The sequence below is a fragment of the Dreissena polymorpha genome, chromosome 8 (assembly GCF_020536995.1).
Source record: "Dreissena polymorpha isolate Duluth1 chromosome 8, UMN_Dpol_1.0, whole genome shotgun sequence".
NCBI classification, from domain to species: domain Eukaryota; kingdom Metazoa; phylum Mollusca; class Bivalvia; order Myida; family Dreissenidae; genus Dreissena; species Dreissena polymorpha.
Window position 1 is genome coordinate 67,932,132 of NC_068362.1, and position 25,292 is coordinate 67,957,423.

Genomic DNA, 25,292 nt, shown 5'->3' on the forward strand with positions numbered 1-25,292 from the left:
AAGTGTTTTTTAAGAAATCCTTGAATCTACGGATCACTCTTCTGAAGGGTAAACCATGGTTACTTCCATTAGCAATATATTATATTCCACTCTCCAGACTGAGTGTAAATGTTCATAGGAATATTGTGCTTATTCTTATTTTCAGACCAGGCCTTATATTTCTGATATGTCCCGTTGGAAAATTTTGAAGCTCGTCCAGCATAGATTCCCTTTATGGATAGATATTTTTAGTTGAATTTGGCACATATTTTTACCATTTTAGGAAGAGGATCAAGTTTCAGGTCTCCTGGTGCAAGGTTGTAGGCACTCTCAAAGTTCAAATGTTTTATACATAATGAACATTTGTTTATAGTTAGTGTTTGGAATGCAGCATCTTTATGCCTGATATGTGACTTTAAAATAACCAGATACAAATTTCAAAGATTGAAGTTTCATACAGCCATCAAATAATGTTGGGATACATAAACATATCATGTTTATATCAATATGTTTTGCAAAATCAAGATTATATAATGAACTAGGTTAACTAATTCCTTTGGACCCTCTGTTTAATTTTAAATGTATTCATCCTTTTAGGCGTATGTTCATTACTGTACATTCTGTATTCTTTTAATTTAATAGAAATGTATATTAATTAGTATTATGCACTTGTATTTGGATTCTCTTTATGATGCTTCATGTACAGAACCATTGTGTTAGATGTTTAAAAATATTCTTAGGTTATAATTTCAAGATTTTTTTTACGTTTTGGGTTATAATATTCAGAATGTGTTCACCTTACTTAGGTGCAACCTCATCACCAACTGGTTTACCAACATCATCAATGGCAGCAGTCCCACTGGTTGTAGTTGTAAAGGAAGGTCCTTTAGAAAAAGCAAATGTAAGTGGTGCCTTTTATTGTGCAAGGTTTTTTGGCTCGCACATTTATTTTTGCTGAAAAGGCGTTAGCCTTAAAATGTTTACCCTGTCTATGTGTGTATTTTGTATATTGAAAAAATGCTTTTTTGTGTGTGTTCAGAAAACTTTTGTGTCCAGAAGTATATTAGCGGGGGATATCAATTCAACGAATTTGCTTGTTCCATATGCATTGATAAAGTGATAGTAAATGTTTGTGTCTTGCTCATAAGTTTGTTGTCAATATTGGGATGCCCACATTGATGGATTTATTTTGAAAACACTTGACACAAGTGATAAGCATGATTAGACATAGCTTTTCACATACAAAACTTGTCAAATGTTAAGGTCAGTGATAACATTTAGTAGATCATTCCTTAGCTTTTTTGTCAGGATTCAAACTGAGTCTGCCATGGATGCATTAATTCTAAATAATTGATATACATGTAAACAATCAACCAAACCTTACAGAGCTTTCCGCACAAAACCATGTCTCTAGGTCTGTGGTCAAGGTAACAATTTAAGGTCAAATTGAGAAAATCAATCCTTAATCCTTAACAATTTGTCAGGATAATAATTAGGTCCATGATCATGGATGTAGATGATACTAGTAAGTGTTATGCCTAAGAACCAAGTCTCTAGGTCAAACACCATGCAAGGTCACAAATCAAGGTCAAACAGGGAGAAGTGATACTACCTCAACTGTAATTAAGGAGAATTAAAGCAACTTAAAGGAGAGATGAACTATGTTCAGGGTTAAATAAACTCTTCACTTAATTTTGTGCCCCTCATTACACCACGCTGATTAGCATTACACGCTGATTATCATTATGATTAATCAGCTACAACTCACATTTGGCAGTTTGGGGGAAAACATTAAAAAATAAAAACAAACACACTTAAGTGTTTAAGTGTTGTTTTTTTTAACTGAATTTAAATTATATATTATCTTTTATCTGACTCAAAGTTAATTTGAAAAGGAGTAGAAGTCACTTGTTCTTCTTCATGTAATTAGAGGGAGAAGTTTATATGTCATGGGAGAAGTGACTATATAGAGGATTCCATGTTGACTTGTTCTTGTTAACATAACTTGAAAACTTGTTTCACAAAGAATTATTTTTTTAAATAATGACTTATTTATATAAACAAATAAGGATAGTCTTTATTTTAGGTTGATGTGATCGCCTGCACTGTTGGGTCCTACGTGGAACTGACTGCTGGAGCTGCTTCCAAAGCTCTCAATGCAGCCAGTGGCTACAATCTTCAAAGGATGATGCAGAAAGCAAACAGCAAAAAGCCTTTTGAAATTGGCGAAATAGCTATGCTTGACATAGATGTAAACAGCGGTCTCAATTGTAAGAAAGTGTTCTTTGGGGCTCTGTATTTTACTAAGTTCAGACATGAGGATATGTTCATCAAGAAAAAACATGTTGACCAGTTGGTAAGTTATAAACTTGCTTATGTGTATTATTTCCGTGTCCTGTAGTCTTTAATGAGTAAACTTATCTATATCTGGCCAATGTTTGATGTGTCATCTCTTTTACGATACATCTACCTGTACATAATTCTCCTGTTGAAAGTTCAAACAATCACCTTAAAAGTAACTATTGTCATAATTTCATAATTTGTAATAAGTTAAAATGTATGCATTTGCATTTATTTACTGTTTCTTATGTTTTTTTATTTACAGAATGTTCATGAATTTATGATGCGATGCCTTGAAAAAGCAGATCGTCTTGATCAAACTTCAATTGCCTTTCCAGCGATTGGCGCTGGAGGCAAGGGTTATTTGGTTGACATTGTTGCTGAACAGATGTTTGAAACTGCAAGTCTTTTCAAACCCAAGAGGCGACTAAAATCTGTGATGTTTTTTGTTTATGAAAAAAGTGCTGTACAGGTAATTAATCATATTTTTATTTCTCCTTCTACATGTAAAACTCCCAATCAAAAAGTGTTATTGCACACTTGCAAAGTTTATCACAATTATGTTTCCTTTGGTTGTATCTCAATTTTGCAGTATTGACTGAAGATCCTTGATCTACATTTGTCAAGTTTACCCAATTGGCAATGCAACCCCATTTGTTCCAATGACAATATAACTAATAAGATATGTGATTGTTTGTGCTATTTCACTGAGATACCGTGAAATCATTTATATTCACCAACACAAAATTTCTTCGTTTTTATAAAAATGACGTTTTCGTCAGCACTTAAATTCGCCAATTCCTGACTTTGAAAAAAAAAATGCTTCAGTCAATATCCGATTTGTTTGTCCGAAATATATATCGCGGTTGTGAAAATCGTAGTGGGGAAAGAGGTAGGACACTGGTAACCCTGATAAACTACATTGCAACTTCATATTTGGCTTACTCGGGGGCATAGTGTTTCTCAAAGAAATTTTGTTTTTATATTATTATATCATGGTGCATGTTTACTTTGTGGCATGAACTGGTCTCTGAGTTTTCTTCTTTTAATATGACACATATGGGATATGTTGTTTATACTATGTAGAAGTGCAAGATATTATTTTTGTGAATGTCCCAATATCATATTCAGAGATATGTCAAAATAAACTTTCGCACATTTTGGATCCTCAACATTATGGTGCATGTGTTTTTGATACTCAACGTTATTGTACATGTGTTTTAGATACTCAACATTATTGTACATGTGTTTTGGATACTCAACGTCATTGTACATGTGTTTTAGATACTCAACATTATTGTACATGTGTTTGGGATACTCAACATTATTGTACATGTGTTTTGGATACTCAATGTCATTGTACACGTGTTTGGGATACTCAACATTATTTTACATGACTGTGTTTTGGATACTCAACATAATTGTACATGACTTTGTTTTGGATACTCAACTCATTATTCATGTGTTTTAGATACTCAAAGTAATTGTACATGTGTTTGGGATACTCAACATAATTGTACATGACTGTGTTTTGGATACTCAACATCATTATTCATGAGTTTTGGATACCCCAAAGTCATTGAACATGTGTTTTGGATACTCTACATCATTGTTCATGTGATTTGGATACTCAAAATTATTGTACATGTGTTTTGGGTACTCAACATTATTGTACATGACTGTGTTTTGGTTACTTAACATCATTGTACATGTGTTTTGGAAACTCAACATTATTGTACATGTGTTTTGATACACAACATAAATATAGATGTGTTTTGGATGCCCCACAACAACGACATTAGAGCTGTAACGATTCGGTTTTGATACCAATATGGCCATTTTCGATTTGATTCACTGCAATCCCGATTGATCCGCATTTTAAACCTTACTTTCCAAATCCGTCGTCTAAACTTTTTTGTCATTTGTGAAACTTTTTGTGATTGGTCAATAGCCAATATGGCATCCAATGAATGAATGAATAACACGCTGAGCATTGCATCAGCCGACAGCCGGTAAAATGGCTTCTTCAACTACACTGAAAGATACACAGTTAAAATATAAATTTATAATATAAAAAGTATGGGAACTTTTCGGGTTTCGCGAACGTTCTGATGCAAAGGAAATTTACAAAACGGTTTTTGTTGACGTAAGTTACCCTAAATCTGAAAGCACTACAAATTTGAGGAAACATTTAAAGAGAAAACGCTTGGTTGATATTTCAGATGGGAAATCTTCATCTCCCACGACAAGCTCTTTTAACACGTTAGCAAAAAAAAATCTGAGAATAACTCAACAGGAAGTTTTCTTCATATTTTTATGCCCCCTTTCGAAGAAGAGGGGGTATATTGTTTTGCTCATGTCGGTCGGTCTGTCGGTCCGTCCACCAGGTGGTTGTCAGACGATAACTCAAGAACGCTTGGGTCTAGGATCATGAAACTTCATAGGTACATTGATCATGACTCGCAGATGACCCCTATTGATTTTGAGGTCACTAGGTCAAAGGTCAAGGTCACGGTGACCCGAAATAGTAAAATGGTTTCCGGATGATAACTCAAGAACGCTAAGGCCTAGGATCATGAAACTTGATAGGTAGATTGATCATGACTCGCAGATGACCCCTATTGATTTTCAGATCACTAGGTCAAAGGTCAAGGTCACAGTGACCCAAAATAGTAAAATGGTTTTCGGATGATAACTCAAAAACGCTTAGGCCTAGGATCATGAAACTTGATAGGTAGATTGATCAGGACTCGCAGATGACCCCTATTGATTTTGAGGTCACTAGGTCAAAGGTCAAGGTCAAAGTGACCCGAAATAGTAAAATGGTTTCCGGATGATAACTCAAGAACGCTTAGGCCTAAGATCATGAAACTTGATAGGTAGATTGATCATGACTCGCAGATGACCTTTATTGATTTTCAGGTCACTAGGTCAAATGTCAAGGTCACGATGACCTGAAATTGTAAAATGGTTTCCGGATGATAACTGAAGAACGCTTATTCCTAGGATCATAAAACTTGTTAGGTAGAATGATCATGACTCGCAGATGACCCCAATTGATTTTCGGGTCACTAGGTCAAAGGTCAAGGTCATGGTGACCCGAAATAGTAAAATGGTGTCCGGATGATAACTCAAGAATGCTTATGGCTAGGATCATGAAACTTCATAGGTACATTGATCATGACTGGCAGATGACCCCTATTGATTTTCAGGTCACTAGGTCACAGTGACAAAAAACATATTCACACAATGGCTCTCACTACAACGGAGAGCCCATATGGGGGGCATGCATGTTTTACAAACAGCCCTTGTTTTTACTTTTGCTTACTATAAAACAATGTTGCATTTTTAAATTGTATTTAAAAAATTAAACACTTAAAATGTACAGCGTAATAAGTTAAAAACATATATCAAACATATTATTTCTTGTCCAGGACAAACCAAACATGAAATAGTTTGTAAAATAAGCAGCAAATATTTTAATATGTATTGAATTGAATCGAAAAAAATCGAATCGGACCATTTGGTATCAAAATCGAATCGAATCGAATGATGGGTGAATCGTTACAGCATAAACGACATGTGTTTTGGATACTCAACATCATTGTACATGTGTTTTGGATGCTCAAATCAATGTACATGTGTTTTGGATACTCAACAAATTGTACATTTGTTTTGGATACTCAACATTATTGTTCATATGTTTTGGATATTCAAAATCATTGTACTTGTGTAACATAATTGTTCATGTGTACTTTATGCTGCAAACAGTTTTCTGGCCATCAGAACACAATAATGTTGTTTATAAAACATAGAAGTGCAAAACATGTTTGTGTAAATGTCATACTTTTTGATGCACAGTTGTGTGTAAGTAAACTTGTGATCACCCTTTTGCAGTCGTCATGCGATGTCCGGTGTGTGGTTTGCATTGTCAAAATTTAAGTTGTTTCCACTCCAGAGGCCACATTTGTCATTCAATCTTGATGAAACTTGGTCAGAATCTTCATCTAGACAATATCTAGGCAGAGTTTGAATTTGGCTTAATTGCTTCCAAAGCCTAAATCACCAGGTCAAATCTTAGGAAAACCTTGTTACAACTTTAGAACACTAGAATGTATATCTAGACTTTTTCTAGGCTTATTTCTAATCTCGGTCAATGCATTGTCAAAATTTAAGTTGTTTCCACTCCAGAGGCCACATTTGTCATTCAATCTTGATGAAACTTGGTCAGAATCTTCATCTAGACAATATCTAGGCAGAGTTTGAATTTGGCTTAATTGCTTCCAAAGCCTAAATCACCAGGTCAAATCTTAGGAAAACCTTGTTACAACTTTAGAACACTAGAATGTATATCTAGACTTTTTCTAGGCTTATTTCTAATCTCGGTCAATGCATCTAAAAACAAGGGCAACAGGTCAAATATTAGAAAAAATGCAAAGTAGCCACATAAATGATGTTATCTTCATGAACTTTGTCTGAATATTTTTCTTGTAATACCTAGGTTTATTATACCCCCATTACCAATTGGTTATAGGGACTATATAGGAATCACTTTGTCGGTTGGTCGGTCTGTCCCGAAATTCATCCGATCTTCACCAAACTTGTTCAGAAGTTGTATCTAGATGATGTCTAGGTCAAGAATGAATATGGGTCATGCCAGGTCAAAAACTTTGTCACTGGGTCACTTATGGCGTTTAAAATCAAAAGTTTGTCCGGACCATAACTATGACATTTAATGTTAGATTTTAAAATGACTTGGTACATTTGTTCACCCTCATGGGATGGTGTCTCATGCGAAAGAAGTACGTTGATATCTCCAGGGTCAAGGTCACATGTAAATGAATATTTGACTTGGTTTGTGCAATACCAAGAAATTTGGAAGAGCCATAATTACCAATCTGAAGATTCCAGGACATGAATTTTCCCAATTTTAGTTATTTTTTGCTGTTATTATTCCCAATTTATTTGGTACGGTACTGTTCCCAATTGGGCAAAAAAATTGCTGTTATAACATCTGATAATTCATTATATTGTTCACCACAGGCTTTCAAGAAAGCAGAAACAAATTGTAAGTATTGCTTTTGTTTGTATAAATAATTTCCCAAATTAATCTATTGCCTTAATTCAAAAAAATATAATTTGCCTCCTTCTCTTCTCTAAACTTTTGGAACTTTGCCTATATGTTATTGTTAACCAATATTATCAGGTTTGTTTGTCATCATGTTCATTTGAGTATGTGTTAAACTGTTATTGTTAAAGAAAAATAGTCTAAAGCTAAGAAAAACTGTGATGTTTTCAAACTTTTGTATAATTTACTTCCTTCTGTTTATTTCAGTTTCTTAAAACAACAAACGGCATATAAAATGTTAAAAATGAACAACTTGACAATTTAATTTAGAACAATTTTCTGGGTTAAAAAAGAAGTAGCTTTTAATTCTTGAAAACTTATTTTTCTATTTTAGATATATTTGCTCCTGTGGGATATATGTTTGCAAGCATTGTCAAACTTCTTGTTATTTTTATGCCCCCCTTCGAAGAAGAGGGGGTATATTGCTTTGCTCATGTCGGTCTGTCAGTCGGTCCGTCCACCAGGTGGTTTCCTGATGATAACTCAAGAACGCTTGGGCCTAGGATCATGGTACATTGATCATGACTCGCAGATGACCCCTATTGATTTTGAGGTCACTAGGTCAAAGGTCAAGGTCACGGTGACCCGAAATAGTAAAATGGTTTCCGGATGATAACTCAAGAACGCTTAGGCCTAGGATCATGAAACTTGATAGGTAGATTGATCATGACTCGCAGATGACCCCTATTGATTTTCAGGTCAGTAGGTCAAAGGTCAAGGTCACAGTGACCTGAAATAGCAAAATGGTTTCCGGATGATAACTCAAGAACGCTAATGCCTAGGATCATGAAACTTCGTAGGTAGATTGATAATGGCTGGCAGATGACCCCTATTGATTTTCAGGTCACTAGGTCAAAGGTCAAGGTCACGGTGACCCGAAATATTAAAATGGTTTCCGGATGATAACTCAAGAACGCTTATGTCTAGGATCATGAATAATCATAGGTACATTGATCATGACTCAGAGATGACCCCTATTGATTTTGAGGTCACTAGGTCAAAGGTCAAGGTCACGGTGACCAGAAATAGTAAAATGGTTTCCGGATGATAACTCAAGAACGCTTATGCCTAGGATCATGAAACTTGATAGGTAGATTGATCATGACTCGCAGTTGACCCCTATTGATTTTCAGGTCACTATATCAAAGGTCATGGTCACGGTGACCTGAAAAAGTTAAATGGTTTCTGGATGATAACTCAAGAAGGCTAATGGCTACGATCATGAAACTTCATAGGTACATTGATCATGACTTGCAGATGACCCCTCTTGATTTTGAGGTCACTAGATCAAAGGTCAAGGTCATGGTGACCCGAAATAATAAAATGGATTCCGGATGATAACTCAAGGACGCTTATGTCTAGGATCATGTAACTTCATAGGTACATTGATCATGACTTGCAGATGACCCCTATCGATTTTGAGGTTACTAGGTCAAAGGTCAAGTTCACGGTGACCCGAAATAGTAAAATGGTTTCCGGATGATTACTGAAGAACGCTTATTCCTAGGATCATGAAACTTGATAGGTAGATAGATCATGACTCGCAGATGACCCCTATTGATTTTCAGGTCACTAGGTCAAAGGTCAAGGTCACGATAACCTGAAATAGTAAAATGGTTTCCTGATGATAACTCAAGAACGCTTATGTAGGATCATGAAACTTCATGGGTACATTGATCATGACTGGCAGATGACCCCTTTTGATTTTGAGGTCACTAGGTCAAAGGTCAAGGTCACAGTGACAAAAAACATATTCACACAATGGCTGTCACTACAACGGAGAGCCCATATGGGGGGCATGCATGTTTTACAAACAGCCCTTGTTAATAATTCATTTGCACAACAATTACATGTTTACCTTAAATAACGAAATGTAAAATAATATGATCATTTATTGTTGTAGCTCACCAATGCTTTTGTTGTTGCATTGTGGCCATTGTGCATAATATCTACATTTACTCAGTCATTTAACATCCCTTTCCCAATCCTTATCAAACTTTTTCAGCACATTCCACGAATTAAAATCTCAACAATGTTTAAAACTTATTAATGTTAGGTCAAAAACGGGTAAATTAAAAAATATATTTTTTTGACACTCAAGAAGTCAAATTTATTTCCCAATCTTATATTAACTTTTTACGACATTGCTTTCCATTGTAAAAATTGGGGCCTGTCATTATTCCTTCCAGATGAGCAACATAGGTCCATCATGGACGTTACATTTATTATACTTACATTTTTCAAAGGTCATTCTGCAATATCCGACACAAGACTTGTTCCATCGAAACCAGTTGGCGAAGGCCCGAAAATGAAAGAGTCTTTTACCAACACAGCAAGAATGAGCGCAGGTGGTAATGTTAGTCTACCACAAATAGGACACGAAGTAAAGGAAGCAGCACTAGGAATGCTTGAGGATCAAGAATGGGAATTTTTCAAATTGAATTACATGGACTTTTTTCCTGTAACCATAGATAAACTAAAATTAAAAGATAGAATGTTATATGTACTCGGAACTGAAAATGAGATAGCAAACATGAAAGAAACTTTGTTGGTCTTTGGAAGGAAAATTAGAGATTTACGGACGGATCAAGTAAATATGACAGATGATGTCTACACTCTATTGAAAGATAAGATTGATAAAAGATGTAAAGAGGATCGCATTCAATGTGTGTTTGTAAATAGCATTCTATATATTTATGGAAGCTGGAGTACAAATTTGCTTTTAAAGTTTAGAGAAGATATATGTGAAATGGCAAAACAAGCCTCAATTTCTACAAAACAAAATGCAATGAATACTAGAGATGCATTAAAATCAATGAGCTCTTCTAATGATCAAAGTCTTAATGGCGCAAGACCGAAGCACTCTTTAACCGCACACCAATCAGGATTTCCTGAAGGAGCAGCTGATTTTAGAGAAATCAGAACATCAGAGCGCATCCGAGTGTGTGTGTACTCCTGTGATATATTGAAGACACGTGTTGACTGTATAGTAAATGCAGCCAATGGAAATCTAAATCATGATGCAGGAATTGCACTTGCGATTGTATTGAAGGCAGGTCATGCTTTGGATGTAGAAGGACAGGCTTTATTGAAAACAACGCGTCATGGGTGTATAGAAGTTGGAGAAGCTTGCCATACAGGTGCGGGAAATCTTCAATACAAGTTTATTATCCATGCTGTTGGGCCAATGTGGTCAGATTATAAACCCTATTCGGACGTAAGTGTTATTTTGTATTAAATACATTTGCAAGTGAGTTACAAATTTGTTTATTCACACTTTTCAGAATGCAGATTAATGTTAATAAATCAGATTAATTATGCGAAATAATTATAAAGCGTTGCGTTCAATTCAGAAACAAAAAATAACTTATGAAGTTTTTCAATATCCCCCGCCATCGGAGGGATATTGTCTTTCCGTCCGTCCGGAGCCATATCTTGGAAGTGCTTTGGCGGATTTCATTGAAACTTGGTATGAGTACATATATGGATAAGGGGATGATGCACGCCAAATGGCATTGTGCACCATCTGTAAATAACAGAGTAATAGCCCTTTGTATCTTGAAAAAATATTGTCAAACATAACATTTTTGTGTCCAGAAGCATATTGGCGGGGATATCAATTCAACAAATTTGCTTGTTTCTGGTTGGTTTGCCTATCTGACTCATAGTTGTTATGTTGTGTGCCTAGCTTATGTGCACATTTGTAATATTATTTTTAAATGGTACATACAGTAAAGAAAAAAAAGAACTGATCTTTGGACACTAATTGTAGAGAAATATAAATTATGTAGATTTGTGTTTCCTGTACATTTTTATTAAACTTTACATTTTGGAATATTTAAGAAAACAGTCAAAATGTGTGAGGAAAAGCTTGAAAGTGCCATCTTCAACAGTTTGACTAAAGCAGAAGAACTGAGAATGACATCGGTGGCTATTCCATCAATCAGTTCGGGTATAGTAGTCACATCATAGTAGCGTTGTCTTGCGAAATTGTGTTGTTGTTTTTTAGTTTATTTGTTATCTTGGCTTAATTCACTGAATTATTAAATAAAACAAATGAACATGTATGTTACATTTACTTAAGATGTGTTTAAATGTCTAGTTGAGGACTTTTAAACCCCTTCCAAATACGCTGTAACCATGTGTATTATATTCCTGTCTTTGGCACCATTCTATGGCAACATTGCAGTAGACATTAATATTGGTTATCAATCTACAGATAAAAAAGAACACTTCAGTTAACCATTTATATCTCAGCTAAGAAAAAAAGATTATAAAAAAACATTGTATGATGCATTAAGAAGTAGAGTAGGGTTCTTCATTCCTTTAACTTGGCCGTTAAGTTTTTTGTTGATCCAAAAACCAGATATGAACTTCATCTCACAAACATGTATACAGTTAAATAATTAAATGCACTGACTTGAATAGTACGAGGCAAATAAGCATGAAAAATAATTGAAGCGCATAAACACAACAGTTTTATCCTTTAATGATTGAAGAAGCAAAAAACTACATTTACTTTAATCAGTTTATTTTAAAATGATTTAGCTTGAAGCTCCATACTTAATCCATAGATTTCTATGTATTCTGTTTTACGTTTCATTTTTTCTTTTTCTAAACCACAACAGGCGTGTTTGGTGTACCTAAACAAATATGTGCTGTAGCATATGCAAGAGCAGTTCGAGACTACAGTAAACTATCACAGAAACCATTACTAGAAGTCCATTTTGTCGACTTAGATGACAAAATGGTGAAGTTAGTACAGGATGCCTTCCGTGAAATAATAACGTTGAATTCTTTGCCATCTTGGTACATTATGAAAGATATTTTAAGGAGAACTGCAGGTATACATATTGGGGATTATACATTTACACTTGTATATTTTTTTATGCCCCCGGTAGGGTAGCATATAGCAGTTGAACTGTCTGTCAGTCCGTCTGTCTGTCAGTCAGTGCGTCCGTCCGAAAACTTTAACATTGGCCATAACTTTTGCAATATTGAAGATAGCAACTTGATATTTGGCATGCATGTGTATCTCATGGAGCTGCACAATTTGAGTGGTCAAAGGTCAAATATATGGCTTCAAAGCGGCGGCGCAATAGGGGGCACTGTATTTCTGACAAACACATCTCTTGTTGAACATAAATAATTATAATTGCTTGGAAACCAAGTGCTCAATAATTAATTATAATTGCTTGGAAACCAAGTGCTCAATAATATAAGACATTTGCAATTACAATTTCAGATATATTATCTTTATACTGTGTTTAACATGTAAATAAATCTGCATAGTGTTGGATAAAAGTATTTGTATATTTGTTATGAGCATGACGAGAATAATGTTGCATTATTTTTCTTGTGATAAAATCATGACAGGTATGAGTACCCAAAGAAAAGCTGAAGATCCAACACACAGTCCTAAAACCGACTCGCCACGCTCCTCTAAACCAGGTGGTTCTGGAACAAAGCCTGGTGGACTTTCGAACAATACAGGAAAGTCTCCACACCAACGTGCATCTACAGATACTACCTTTTGCTTTGAAGAAGAAATATTTGGGACTTCAACAAGAGCACTAAAATTTCACCTTTCGTCTACGCAGGTGTTGCATGTGTACTCTGAAGACTTGTTGGGAACTACAATGCCAAAGGTTGATATGCTTGTCTGTAGTGATAACTTGAAAGCAACAGAAAAGGGCTACCTTGTTGGTACATTACGTACCACTGCTGGTAAAAAATACACAGATGAGAAAGACAAAGCTTTCAAAAAGACTGGTCTTAAACAAGGAGAAGTTATTGTTTGTAATGGTGGTAATACACGCTATAAATATATAGCTGTGGTTGTAATGCATGTATTTAGCACCTCGGTTCCAAAGTCAGAAAAAAAGATGAAATATCTTGCATTATACAGGAATATATTTAAGACAGCTGTTGAAAAAGGCATCAGATCTGTTGCTCTATCTGCCTTAGGAACAGGTAATAAGGCTTACACATGGAGTTTAATACACAAAAAGTGTTGGAAAAGCAATACTTATGTTTTGCTGGTAAATCACATCTTGACTAATATTATCACTTTATAACTCTTTAAATATGCAGGTGTTAAGTCCATAAGAAATAGTTATTCCTTAAAAGATTCTGAAACTTATATCTTTTGCTTAATTGCTTTACTTTAGATGACAGTTAGTAATTTGACGTAGCTAGATGTTTATGCTCTTTCAACATAAATTTGCAGGATCGGGAACTATGAAACCTGAGCATTCAATAGTAAACTTCGCAGAAGGATTGCTAGATTTCTTCACAAAAAACAAGACACACAAATTGTGTGTTCATTTTGTAAATAAGAAAACAGAAATAAACAGCCTTGCTAAGACTTCGATACAGCAGACGTGGAATATGCGCCCTAAACAGCAAGTGAATATTGGAGCACCAGGCCATGCAAAATCTTCAGATGCGAGGTCAGAAATTAATGAAAATTCAATGTTTCAAGATCAAATGTCTAATCCCCAATTGAGAAAGCCGAGCAATGACAGCTCGACAACAAATAACTTGAAGGAAAATGTTGACGGTAAGAACATAAATCAAAGGAGAACATCAACTTTTGCAAGATCAATGAGTATTCCTTCTACTGTGTCTGCCGAACATAAGACTGATTCAAACCCAAAACGTTTCTCTGCCTCTTTGATGGTTCAACATGGAAACTTTGACCCCACTATGCTGGCATTCCAAATATCAAAGGGCGGTGGTGGTGGCAATCTTCCAATGTTTGAAACTAATGATAATCAAGCTGCTAATGGAAAAAACATGCAACCAACAGATCCTGTATTAAATAAAACTGATAGACGTGAGACAACGCCCCCTCATATTTCATCTTCAGGCGGTGACATGCATTCATTAGGCATGGAGCAGTCTAAGGTATTATATTGTATGATAAAGTACAAAGAAGGTTTATGATTATCACAGTATTAATATGATGTTCTAATATTGCTGCCTATGTTGACTGAGGAATGCAAATTACTTAATAATTAAATGTCGTTGGATATAAGTAAGTATTTAAAAGTGTTAACTGTAAACGTTTTTGTATTATTTGTAGTTCTATCTAATTTTCTTGCCAGTTTTGTTTTGAACGACTAAATCAACCTTAACGTCAACTGTATTTTCTTTCCAAACACAAACATTCAAAATGAATATGATATTTATAAATAAAATTTACCAATCTTTATGTAGAAAATTGTATTTTAAAAAATGTTGTCAATATATAAAACCATTACAATCTTACTTATACAAGGGACATTTGACATGGTTCATTGCTTTACTTACTGCTGAGTTTCCAACTTACCAAGCAACCTAACAAAAACCAAAAAGTATGCAAAATTTTAATTTAACATCAAAATAAAACAAAAAAAATGTATAATTATATGAACATTAAGATGCATTTTTAAGCAGACATTTGCTTCATTATTAGCTCGGCCGTTTTCTGAGAAAACCAGAGGTATTGTCATAGCCAGCTCGTCGTGTCGTCTGCCGTAGGCGTCGTGCTAAAACCTTAACATTGGCTCTAAAGTCAAAGTGCTTTCACCTACAACTTTGAAACTTTATATGTAGCTGCACCTTGACGAGTTCTACATGCCCCGCCCATTTTGGGGTCTCTAGGTCAAAGGTCAAGGTCACTGTGACCTCTAAAAAAAAATCTTACACGGTTTCATTTGTTCACAACTGCACCCGCAGCTGAGCGTTGGCACCCGCTATGCGGTGCTCTTGTGTAACTTTATAACACATCTAATGAAATTTTTTTGTTCAACAAGGCAAAATCAATTGATTTGTATATTGCACTTCAAATCATATTGTCATCTATAATATATATGATCCTTTTACTTATATGGTACTTTATCGTCTAATTATGTATATTGATATACTGTATATCCAATATAACATAAGATTTCACACTAATGTTAAAAATATACGAGTCTAGAAAACACAACAAGTATATAGTATACTCTCAATATTATTTTGTATAACTAAGGCCATACCTATCTCCCTGACATGTGTTAAGTTCATAGTGATTCTTGGCAAATTTAAATTAATTTTGTGTGTGCTGTTTTTAGCTCATCTGAGCACAACATGCTCAAAAGGTGACATGTGGAGAACTACAGAGGTCACATTTATTGCCCAATCGTCATGAAACATGGCCCTAATATTTTTCGAAATGATATCTTGAACGAGACAATTTCATAATAGGAAGGTTACAAATGCTTATTTTATGAAATATTAAATAGGTACAATAGTCATTTCTAAGCACTGTTTATACCCATAAAAGAAGACTCTCAGTTTTGATAATACACCGTTTAGTTGATAGAGCATGGTACTTGCAAGAAGTATTATCATGGTTAACATGTTATGTCCAATGAAACTGTGTCAGTCAGTTTCATTGTTTGAATAGTGGTGTCTTACTTTGGGTAGGGTTGAAAACATTTTCAATCCACGTGAGTTGTGGGAGGGGGTATATAAATATTATAAAGCAATCTCTTCATATTCTTAATGCCATTATAAGTCACTTAAATGGGACCATATTTTTGTCCCAGATACACTGCTCTATCTATGCTTAACTTTTTTTTTCACCAGAAGTCAAATGTCAGGTGAGCACTTAAATAGATCTTAATATTGCTTTGACAAAGTGGGCATGAGATTTGATAAACAATTATTCAGCTTCACATATAAGCATTAATCCAACAGGAAGCGTGTTTATTTGTTGACAAGGTCACACGGTGGGTAAAATACTCGGTAAATTTGTCCTAGGTAACAATAAACTGTAAATTATGTTGAGTAACAACTGCTAATAATGTTCACTTCATCCCATGCGATCTGACATGTCATTTCATGCTTATTTGATAGAGTATTGTTTTTAAATAATTGCGAAAAAAAAATATTGCGCAAAACAGTACGTAAACTTCTTCCTGATTTTTCTCTGAAATTACCTCAGCGACAAATGGGTAAATATCGCTTGTGCTGCCACATATAGTTGTATTAAAGGGAATGTGAAAGTCATGCACACTCTTTCTATTGCAACGGGGGTTTTATTTGCAGGGAACTCCAGTTTTACTACAACCTGTTAAATCCTTCTTTATTTTGACATCTTTGAGCCCGTTGAAATATAAATGACAACTGTAGTTTGAGATTTTAACAACAAGTCATAAGAAAATCTGTATGTTGTTTCTTAAAAAAATTGAAATGTATAAAAAAAAATAATTGGTGTAATTTATTAGGAAGTTGTATTATGAACTTTGTGTAGATGTATAAGAGTTACTTGCACACTAAAACGAACTTAACATTTTAGTTGCTTCAAACCTAGTATTGTTTATAAACTTCTGTTACTATTTATTTTTCTTGGACAACCCTTCTCCATTTTAGAAAATGAAAGACATGGTAAATTAAGTTGTGAATGACCCAAATATCTATTTTAGGAACACATGCCAGGCCCAGACGACAATTGTGTCATATGCATGGACAAGTTGAAAAACCCAGAGATGTTAAAATGTGGACATGCATTTTGTAGTGATTGCATAAAACAACAGTTTGTTTACAAAGAAGCTTGTCCGGCATGCGGGACTGTTTGCGGTGTTATCAAAGGTACATGTCCATTATATGTCTATCTTCCATACGATTTGTATATGGCTTTGTTTGCTGGTCTCAAAATATAATTTTATTGACAAGAAGTAATTTTGTCAATATGTAAATGATATGTTTTCCATGTTAAAAAGTATAATGAAATTGCAGTGCTACTTGAAAAACATTTGTTCTTTCTTGTTGAGAAAGTATTTTCCTGTTTCAACTTGAAACGTAATTCTATCACATCTATCATGTACAGGCGATCAACCAGACGGGACAATGGAAGTGTGGACAAATGAAACAGAACACTGTGCTGGGTTTGATAGGTGTGGGAGGATTGAAATAACCTACAATTTTCGCAATGGTACACAAAACGTAAGTGACATGTAATTCTTGGGAGAGTATAAATAATAAATATATATTATGTAATAATTCAATTGAAAAATTTTGAAACAAATCAACATTACAAGGCTTAAGCAGGTCTGAATATCAGCGTCCTTCCCAGTCAATATTGTCCTTTTTTCCCCAATGCAACATTATTAATTTGTAACTAATTATTATGACCCCCCTTTGAAGAAGAGGGGGTATATTGTTTTGCACATGTCGGTCGGTCCGTCGGTCGATCCATCCACCAGATGGTTTCCGGATGATAACTCAAGATCGCTTAGGCCTAGGATCATGAAACTTTATAGGTACATTGATCATGACTGGCAAATGACCCCTATTGATTTTGAGGTCACTAGGTCAAAGGTCAAGGTCACAGTGACTCGAAATAGAAAAATGGTTTCCGGATGATAACTCAAGAATGCTTAGGCCTAGGATCATGAAACTTCATAGGTACATTGATCATGACTGGTAGATGACCCCTATTGATTTTCAGGTCACTAAGTCAAAGGTCAAGGTCACAGAGACTCGAAATAGTAAAATGGTTTCCGGATGATAACTCAAGAATGCTTACGCCTAGGATCATGGAACTTCATAGGTACATCGATCATGACTGGCAAATGACCCCTATTGATTTTCAGGTCACTAGGTCAAAGGTCAAGGTCACAGTGACTCTAAACAGTAAAATGGTTTCCGGATGATAACTCAATAATGCTTATGCCTAGGATAATGAAACTTCATAGGTACATTGATCATGACTGGCAGATGACCCCTATTGATTTTCAGGTCACTACGTCAAAGGTCAAGGTCACAGTGACTCGAAACAGTAAAATGGTTTCAGGATGATCACTCAAGAATGCTTACGCCTAGGATCATGAAACTTCATAGGTACATTGATGATGACTGGCAGATGACCCCTTTTAATTTTCAGGTAACTAGGTCAAATGTCAAGGTCACAGTGACTCGAAACAGTAAAATGGTTTCAGGATGATAACGCAAGAATGCTTACGCCTAGGATCATGAAACTTCATAGGTACATTGATAATGACTGGCAGATGACCCCTATTAATTTTCAGGTCACTAGGTCAAAGGCCAAGGTCACAGTGACTCAAAACAGTAAAATGGTTTCCTGATATTAACTCAAGAATAATTAGGCCTAGGATCATGAAACTTCATAGGTACATCGATCATGACTGGCAGATGACCCCTATAGATTTTCAGGTCACTAGGTCAAAGGTCAAGGTCACAATGACAAAAAACGTATTCATACAATGGCTGCCACTACAACTGACAGCCCATATGGGGGGCATGCATGTTTTACAAACAGCCCTTGTTTAATTTTGTAAACATTTTTATGACCCCCTTCGAAGAAGAGGGAGTTTATTGTTTTGCACATGTCGGTCTGTCAGTCCGTCTGTTGGTCCGTCCACCAAATGGTTTCCGGATAACTCAAGAACGCTTAGGCCTAGGATCATGAAACTTCATAGGTACATTTCTTATGACTGGCAGATGACCCCTATTGATTTCCAGGTCATTAGGTCAAGGTCACAGTGACTCGAAACAGTAATCCGGATAATAACTCAAGAACGCTTAGGCCTAGGCTTATGAAACTTCATAGGTACATTGATCATGACTGGCAGATGACCCGTATTGATTTTTAGGTCACTAGGGCAATGATCAAGGTCACAGTTACTCGAAACAGTAAAATGGTTTCCAGAGGATAACTCAAGAATGCTTAGGCCTAGGATCATTAAACTTCATACGTACATTGATAATGACTGGCAGATGACCCCTATAGATTTTCAGGTCACTAGGTCAAAGGTCAAGGTCACAGTGACTCGAAGCAGTAAAATGATTTCCTGGTGATAACTCAAGAATGCTTAGGCCTAGGATCATGAAACTTCATAGGTACATTTATCATGACTGGCAGATGACCATTAATGATTTTCAGGTCACTAGGTCAAAGGTCAAGGTCACAGTGACTTGAAGCATTAAAATGATTTCTTGGTGATAACTCAAGAATGCTTAGGCATAGGATCATTAACTTCATAGGTACATTTATCATGACTGGCAGATGACCATTATTGATTTTTAGGTCAAAGGTCAAGGTCACTGTGACTCCAAACAGTATAATTGTTTCTGGATGATAACTCAAGAACGCTTAGGCCTAGGATCATGAAACTTTATAGGTACATTGATCATGACTGGCAGATGACTCCTATAGATTTTCAGGTCACTAGGTCAAAGGTCAAGGTCACAGTTTACAAACAGCCCTTGTTCAATATTATGTTTGGGAGAAAACTATAAAATAATAAATCATTTGCAACCAACAATTGTTTGTTGTTGCTTTTGATAAAAATGCTTGCTTGTTTGTTTGTAAATACTCTGTTAATCTAATTATTTTGCTACAACAATTACAGAGTAGTCATCCAAACCCTGGCAAACCATACAAAGGCATTCGGCGTACAGCCTATTTGCCGAATAATAGTCGCGGAAGAAAGATAGCTGAGATGCTGCGTGTTGCTTTTGAGCGAAAGCTAGTGTTTACAATTGGTAGCTCCCGGACAACTGGAAAAGAGGATGTCATAACGTGGAATGATATACATCACAAAACTGACCACAAGCCCAATACTCAGTATGTAGCCTAGATTTTGATTTTTTTATTAGATTCTTTAACATTGGGTTTCCTTGCAAGCATTGTATTGTATGGTTTGTACAAACCATGTATTGGTTCAGCATAAACAATGCAGTTTATATATTATGGTAAGCAATTGTGATATTTTCATAAATGTATTGTTATATAAAATTAAATGTATTGTTATATAAAATTACACCAAAAAATGTATAACAACTTTTTAAGTGATATTACACAAGCGATGCTTGCTTGTTCAAATTGTGTTTAACTTGAAACTTTGTTTCGTCAGTTTTTGAAGTGATAAAGAGTGATCATTTTTTTCAATCTTGAACTTAGCTTGGTCAGAATATGTATACGGAAAATACCCTGACAGACTTTAAATCTTTGTCAAGTTAGATCAAAAACTATAACACAATGTCAAAGCTTAGAAAAGCCCGGTTACTCTCTGGAACCAAATTTATGTTTTAAAGTGATGAAACTTGCTAAGAATGTTAATCTTGATCTTGACAATAGCAAGGCCATATTTAAATTAGGGTCAAGTTTGGTCAAACACAATTTAATCAGATCATATCTTAGAGAGAGAAACAACACTTAATGCATCTTTTGTGACCTAATTATAGAATTAGACATAGCGTTAATCTTTTGCCAAATTTTAACAAACTTCAATGCCAGTTTAATAAAATCCTAAAAGTATGTCTCAAAGTTTAATTTGTTATACCATTAAGTGTATCAGAGTCATTATGGCCCTATTTTTAACCAAGTTTTCCGAACGAAAAAACTGGTTATTAGATTGGCGAATGTCGGCGGGCTGGCGGGCAGACGGAACAAGCTTGTCCGGGCCATAACTTTGTCGCTCATTGTGATATTTTAAAATCATTAGGCACATTTGTTCACCATCATTAGACGGTGTGTCGCGCGAAAGAATTACATTCATATCTTCAAGGTCAAGTTCACACTTTGAGTTCAAAGGTCAAAAATGGTCATAAATGAGCTTGTCTGGGCCATAACTATGTCATTCATTGTGAGATTTTAAAATCATTTGGCACATTTGTTCACCATCATGGGACGGTGTGTCGCACGAAAGAATTACGTCAATATCTCCAAGGTCAAGATCACCACGACTAAAAATAGATATATGTTGAAACAAAGGGGGTTAATTATAAGCAATCAGTTCAGTTTGAGTTGTCTCCCTTTATCAGACTTTTTTTTCACACTAAAAACCTGGTTTTGTGACAATTTGTCCCTTGTTCAGGATTTGGTCTGGTATCTTACAAATGTTTGTAAATATGAATGCATATTTGCATAAATACATATGATTCCATATTCATTTAATATTTAATCCAAATTTGCAAGCGAAAGCCACTGCTAACAAAACCAACCAACATTTGTTAACACCTAAGGTACATCAGTACTCACTGGTACTTTGTATTTGTTATTTAGTCCATTTGATATCAGTTTCCTTTCTTTCGAATAGATTTGGCTACCCAGACGACACCTACCTTGACCGAGTTACAGACGAACTGAAAGTTAAGGGAATAACGGAGGATGACATTCCGCAGATTTCATCAAAAAGACGATAATAGTGGCATCTGGTTATTACTGATACCTGCAAATGATTTGTTTACTTTAAATTAAGGGGCTGGTATCAGCAATTTACAGGGTGTTTTTCTTTTGCAAAACGCCATTTTTATGCCTGCTTTCGAAGAAAAGGGGTTATATAGTTTTCGCACTGTCCGTCTGTCTGTCTGTCTGTCTGTCACACTTTCGTGTCCGCTCTCTTTTTCAAATACTTTTCATCCAATCTTTACCAAACTTCGTCAGAAGTTGTATCGAGACAATATCTAGGTCGAGTTTGAATATGGGTCATGCCGGGTCGAAAACTAGGTCACGGGGTCACTTAGTGCATTTCAAGGATTTAGCATGGTAAAATACTCATAACTTCTATCAAAGCGTTGGCTATAACTTTTGCATTATTGAAGATAGACACTTGATATTTGGCATGCATGTGTATCTCATGAAGCTGCACATTTTGAGTTGTGGAAGTTCAAGGTCATCCCTTAAGATCAAAGGTAAAAAAAAAAAAACATTTTCAAAGCGACTTTCTCATGAAGCTGCACATTTTGAGTGTTGGTAGTTCAAGGTCAAGGTCATCCTTCAAGGTCAAAAGTAAAAAAAATGTTTCAAAGCGGCGCAATAGGGGGCATTGTGTTTCTGACGAACACATCTCTTGTTTCAGTTGAAAACGCTTATTTAATATTGAACAATGTGAATTGATTCATTTGAAAATGCATTTTGAATGAAGATTCTTTGAGCAATTAAAACACATTTATGAAATATTGTGTTACATAAATTACAATAATTTCTAGATGTTGTAATCCTAAGCCTTCAAAATTCGATTTTCTTATTTAAAAAATAAGTTTTTTTGTGGGTTATTTTGTGAAGTTTTAACGACATGTTTTGTAATTGTAATCAAATGCTTCTGCGTGCTCTATATAATTCTTTTCATGGTGCATATTCCTATGCATACACATATATGTAATGATTGTTTGCAGATTTTTATCCTTATTCCATATAATTCATCAGTGTCTGTTCTAAATTGGTTATTCTCTGATGGATTGACTTAATGTGTGTAAACTTATGTGGGGTGAATATTTAAAAAGTGTGGGAAATTAACAGACAAGTAGTGTCTTTTAAAAGGCGCTCAGCATTGAAATTAATTTGTAGAAAGTTTGCCTTAAGTAACATAACTAAAATATGGCCTTATTACAATATACCTTGTTGTTCATACAAAAGTAAAACAACATTTTTTTTAATGAGAAGAAGATTCAAAAGTAAAGTTATACCGAATTCTTGAATAAATGCAAACGCTAATCCAATATACCGGTATATTGTAAATGATAACTAACAGTAAGATGATACATGTTAAATTCTCCGTTTATTTTTTTCTACTATTGGGCTTATAAATCTTTGTTTGCTTATATCTAAAATTGCATTTGTTAAAATACCCGTGTTAGAACAATTTATAGCATGCTCAAACAAAAATAGATTAATGGCAGCCTACTCGTTAAGAACATATATATATTTGTTTTATGCATTCATTTTATTACAATTTAAATGTAATCTTTTATTGTTTTGCCAGGTATTTACCACTTAATATTGTGTACTTTATAAAAAAAAAATTATACCTGCACCATAATTGTTATTGTGACACGCATATATTTGCCACATAAAATATGTTTTGGCTCATATGAAAGTGCATTACATTCAGATTATAAGATTTACTGCAAATAATTATGCAAAATTATGTTAAGTTTTTAAGTGTAGTCTATAATATTCTTGTTAGTATATCTAAAACTAAATAAATACAATCATGTAAATTGTCAAAAATTATATAATGCAACAGTTAATGATTCATAATTTCATTTGATTTGCTAAATTAGGAAAATGTATGCAATTTTGCAACAATATCCATATCATCAATATTAGAAAGTCATTTTAGTTTACCAGTTTCAAGGATTATAATTGGTACGCTGGTATATGCTTAGCATTGGTATATATGTGTACATTTTAACTTTATCATAATAAAGAAATATATATTTAAGAACTAAATAAGGAAATTTTACATTTGAAGCAAATGATTAATTGTACGCTATCATTATGTTTGTATTAAACTGATCTATGTAGATACACTATTATAATATTGTATTTTCAAAATATTATGCAGAAAATGTTTGAGATATTGTGTTATAGTGTTTTTTTGATGTTATTTGTATGTGTTTTTTAATTATTATCTTTATGCTTTAAAGTAAAACTAGACATAAATCAGTTTAGTTAAATAGATCTTTTAGGCAGTAAACATTTGTTAGAGACAAATCTTGAACTTTGAAAATAAAATTGAACCTCTGTAGTCAAATAGAATATTGCGGTTCACACATTTCAATGTGTTTATAATGTTTCAGTTTTATATTATATTGTATATCATACTGAGAAAATATTTGATAGCACTGTTTTGTTGAAAATTGTTTCCTTCCTGTGATGTATAAGTAGATGATTTTAAATACACTACCGATGTGCCTTACGGAAAATGCACAGTATATATATATATATATATATATATATATATATATATATATATATATATATATATATATATATATATATATATATATATATATATATATATATATATATATATATTAGGTAATGATACTAACATTATGCAGACAGTGATACATAATTTGTCTTACAGGGTTTACTTAAAGGAAAACCTTTTTTAAGTTAATAAATTCATATAACTACATAACTATTTCATATGTTATAGTTTAAAAAAAAAGGGTACAGAGAACACCTCACAGGCTTTTTTTGTAGCTGGTTTTTTTAAAGGCTGTTAGTTGTACACGTTTTTGCCCTCTTACATGTATATATGAGTCTTTTTTCATTTTATCGGTTGCAATTAATGTTTAACTATAAATGAAATGCTGTTTTAATCATTTTGAGTCAGGAGTATTATTTTGCTTGTCTGGAAATAATGCATACATTAATTTGTAATGTATTTTATTTTTATTGCTTTGCAAAATTTTAAATAAGTCCATTCACTACACAAATTTCCTATGTATTAATTTATACTACCAATAACGGATGTATAATATATTGTTAGTTCTTGTTCCAAAGTTTATTTAAGATTTAGTAATCATTTCATTTTAAATTAATATTTCCAATCAAATAACAATGCTGGACGGCTTGGGTCCATAATTAGTTAATCTATTTTTTATTGTACATCAAAACACATGGCTTGTGCATTTCTACATGTTTTTTCAATCCAATAAATAAACTTTAAAATAATATTTTAATGGTATGTCCATATAAAACTCATACTCATTGAAAATATTACTATAGCATAGAATATGACATTTATGCTGAAATGAAGGATTATATTTGTGACACATTATTTCATTCTTTCTTTGAAGCTTAAAGCAAAATAAAAAAAATTACATAATTAATACGATGGCAACATTGATTAAATCTCTAGAACAAGAAACTGTGTCCAGTTTATAAACTTTGAAATGTAAAAATGAATAAAATGTTAATTAGTTGTTTTTGCAGTGAAAGAATAATAGATATATAGACATATGATCATTTATATCTAATAATGCAAAATAAGCCACGACATCGGGCGTAACACACCGTATTTGATTTGCATGTGAAGAACTGTGCAAAAAAAAACAT

At 34.2% G+C, this 25,292-nt stretch overlaps 1 protein-coding gene across 1 annotated transcript; it reads left to right on the plus strand.

Annotated features, from left to right (window-relative positions):
- Positions 1-823: 823 nt before the first annotated feature.
- LOC127840604 (uncharacterized) lies at positions 824-24,150 on the plus strand. The gene is made up of 13 exons (XM_052369013.1): positions 824-880; positions 2,066-2,335; positions 2,585-2,791; positions 7,363-7,387; positions 9,694-10,664; positions 11,291-11,399; positions 12,076-12,291; positions 12,824-13,420; positions 13,677-14,356; positions 16,903-17,068; positions 17,307-17,422; positions 19,852-20,066; positions 21,541-24,150. Exons 1-13 carry the CDS (start codon positions 824-826, stop codon positions 21,644-21,646), a joined length of 3,735 nt encoding a protein of 1,244 aa, XP_052224973.1. The 3' UTR covers positions 21,647-24,150.
- The last annotated feature ends 1,142 nt before the right edge of the window (positions 24,151-25,292 follow it).

Bases quoted from the DNA above. Each gene is read 5' to 3' on its own strand.
- LOC127840604 (XM_052369013.1), top strand. From the start codon at position 824: ATGGCAGCAGTCCCACTGGTTGTAGTTGTAAAGGAAGGTCCTTTAGAA. The intron at 7,388-9,693 runs GTAAGTATTGCT...CATTTTTCAAAG, and splicing joins CAAGAAAGCAGAAACAAATT to GTCATTCTGCAATATCCGAC. The intron at 17,069-17,306 runs GTACATGTCCAT...TATCATGTACAG, and splicing joins TGTTTGCGGTGTTATCAAAG to GCGATCAACCAGACGGGACA.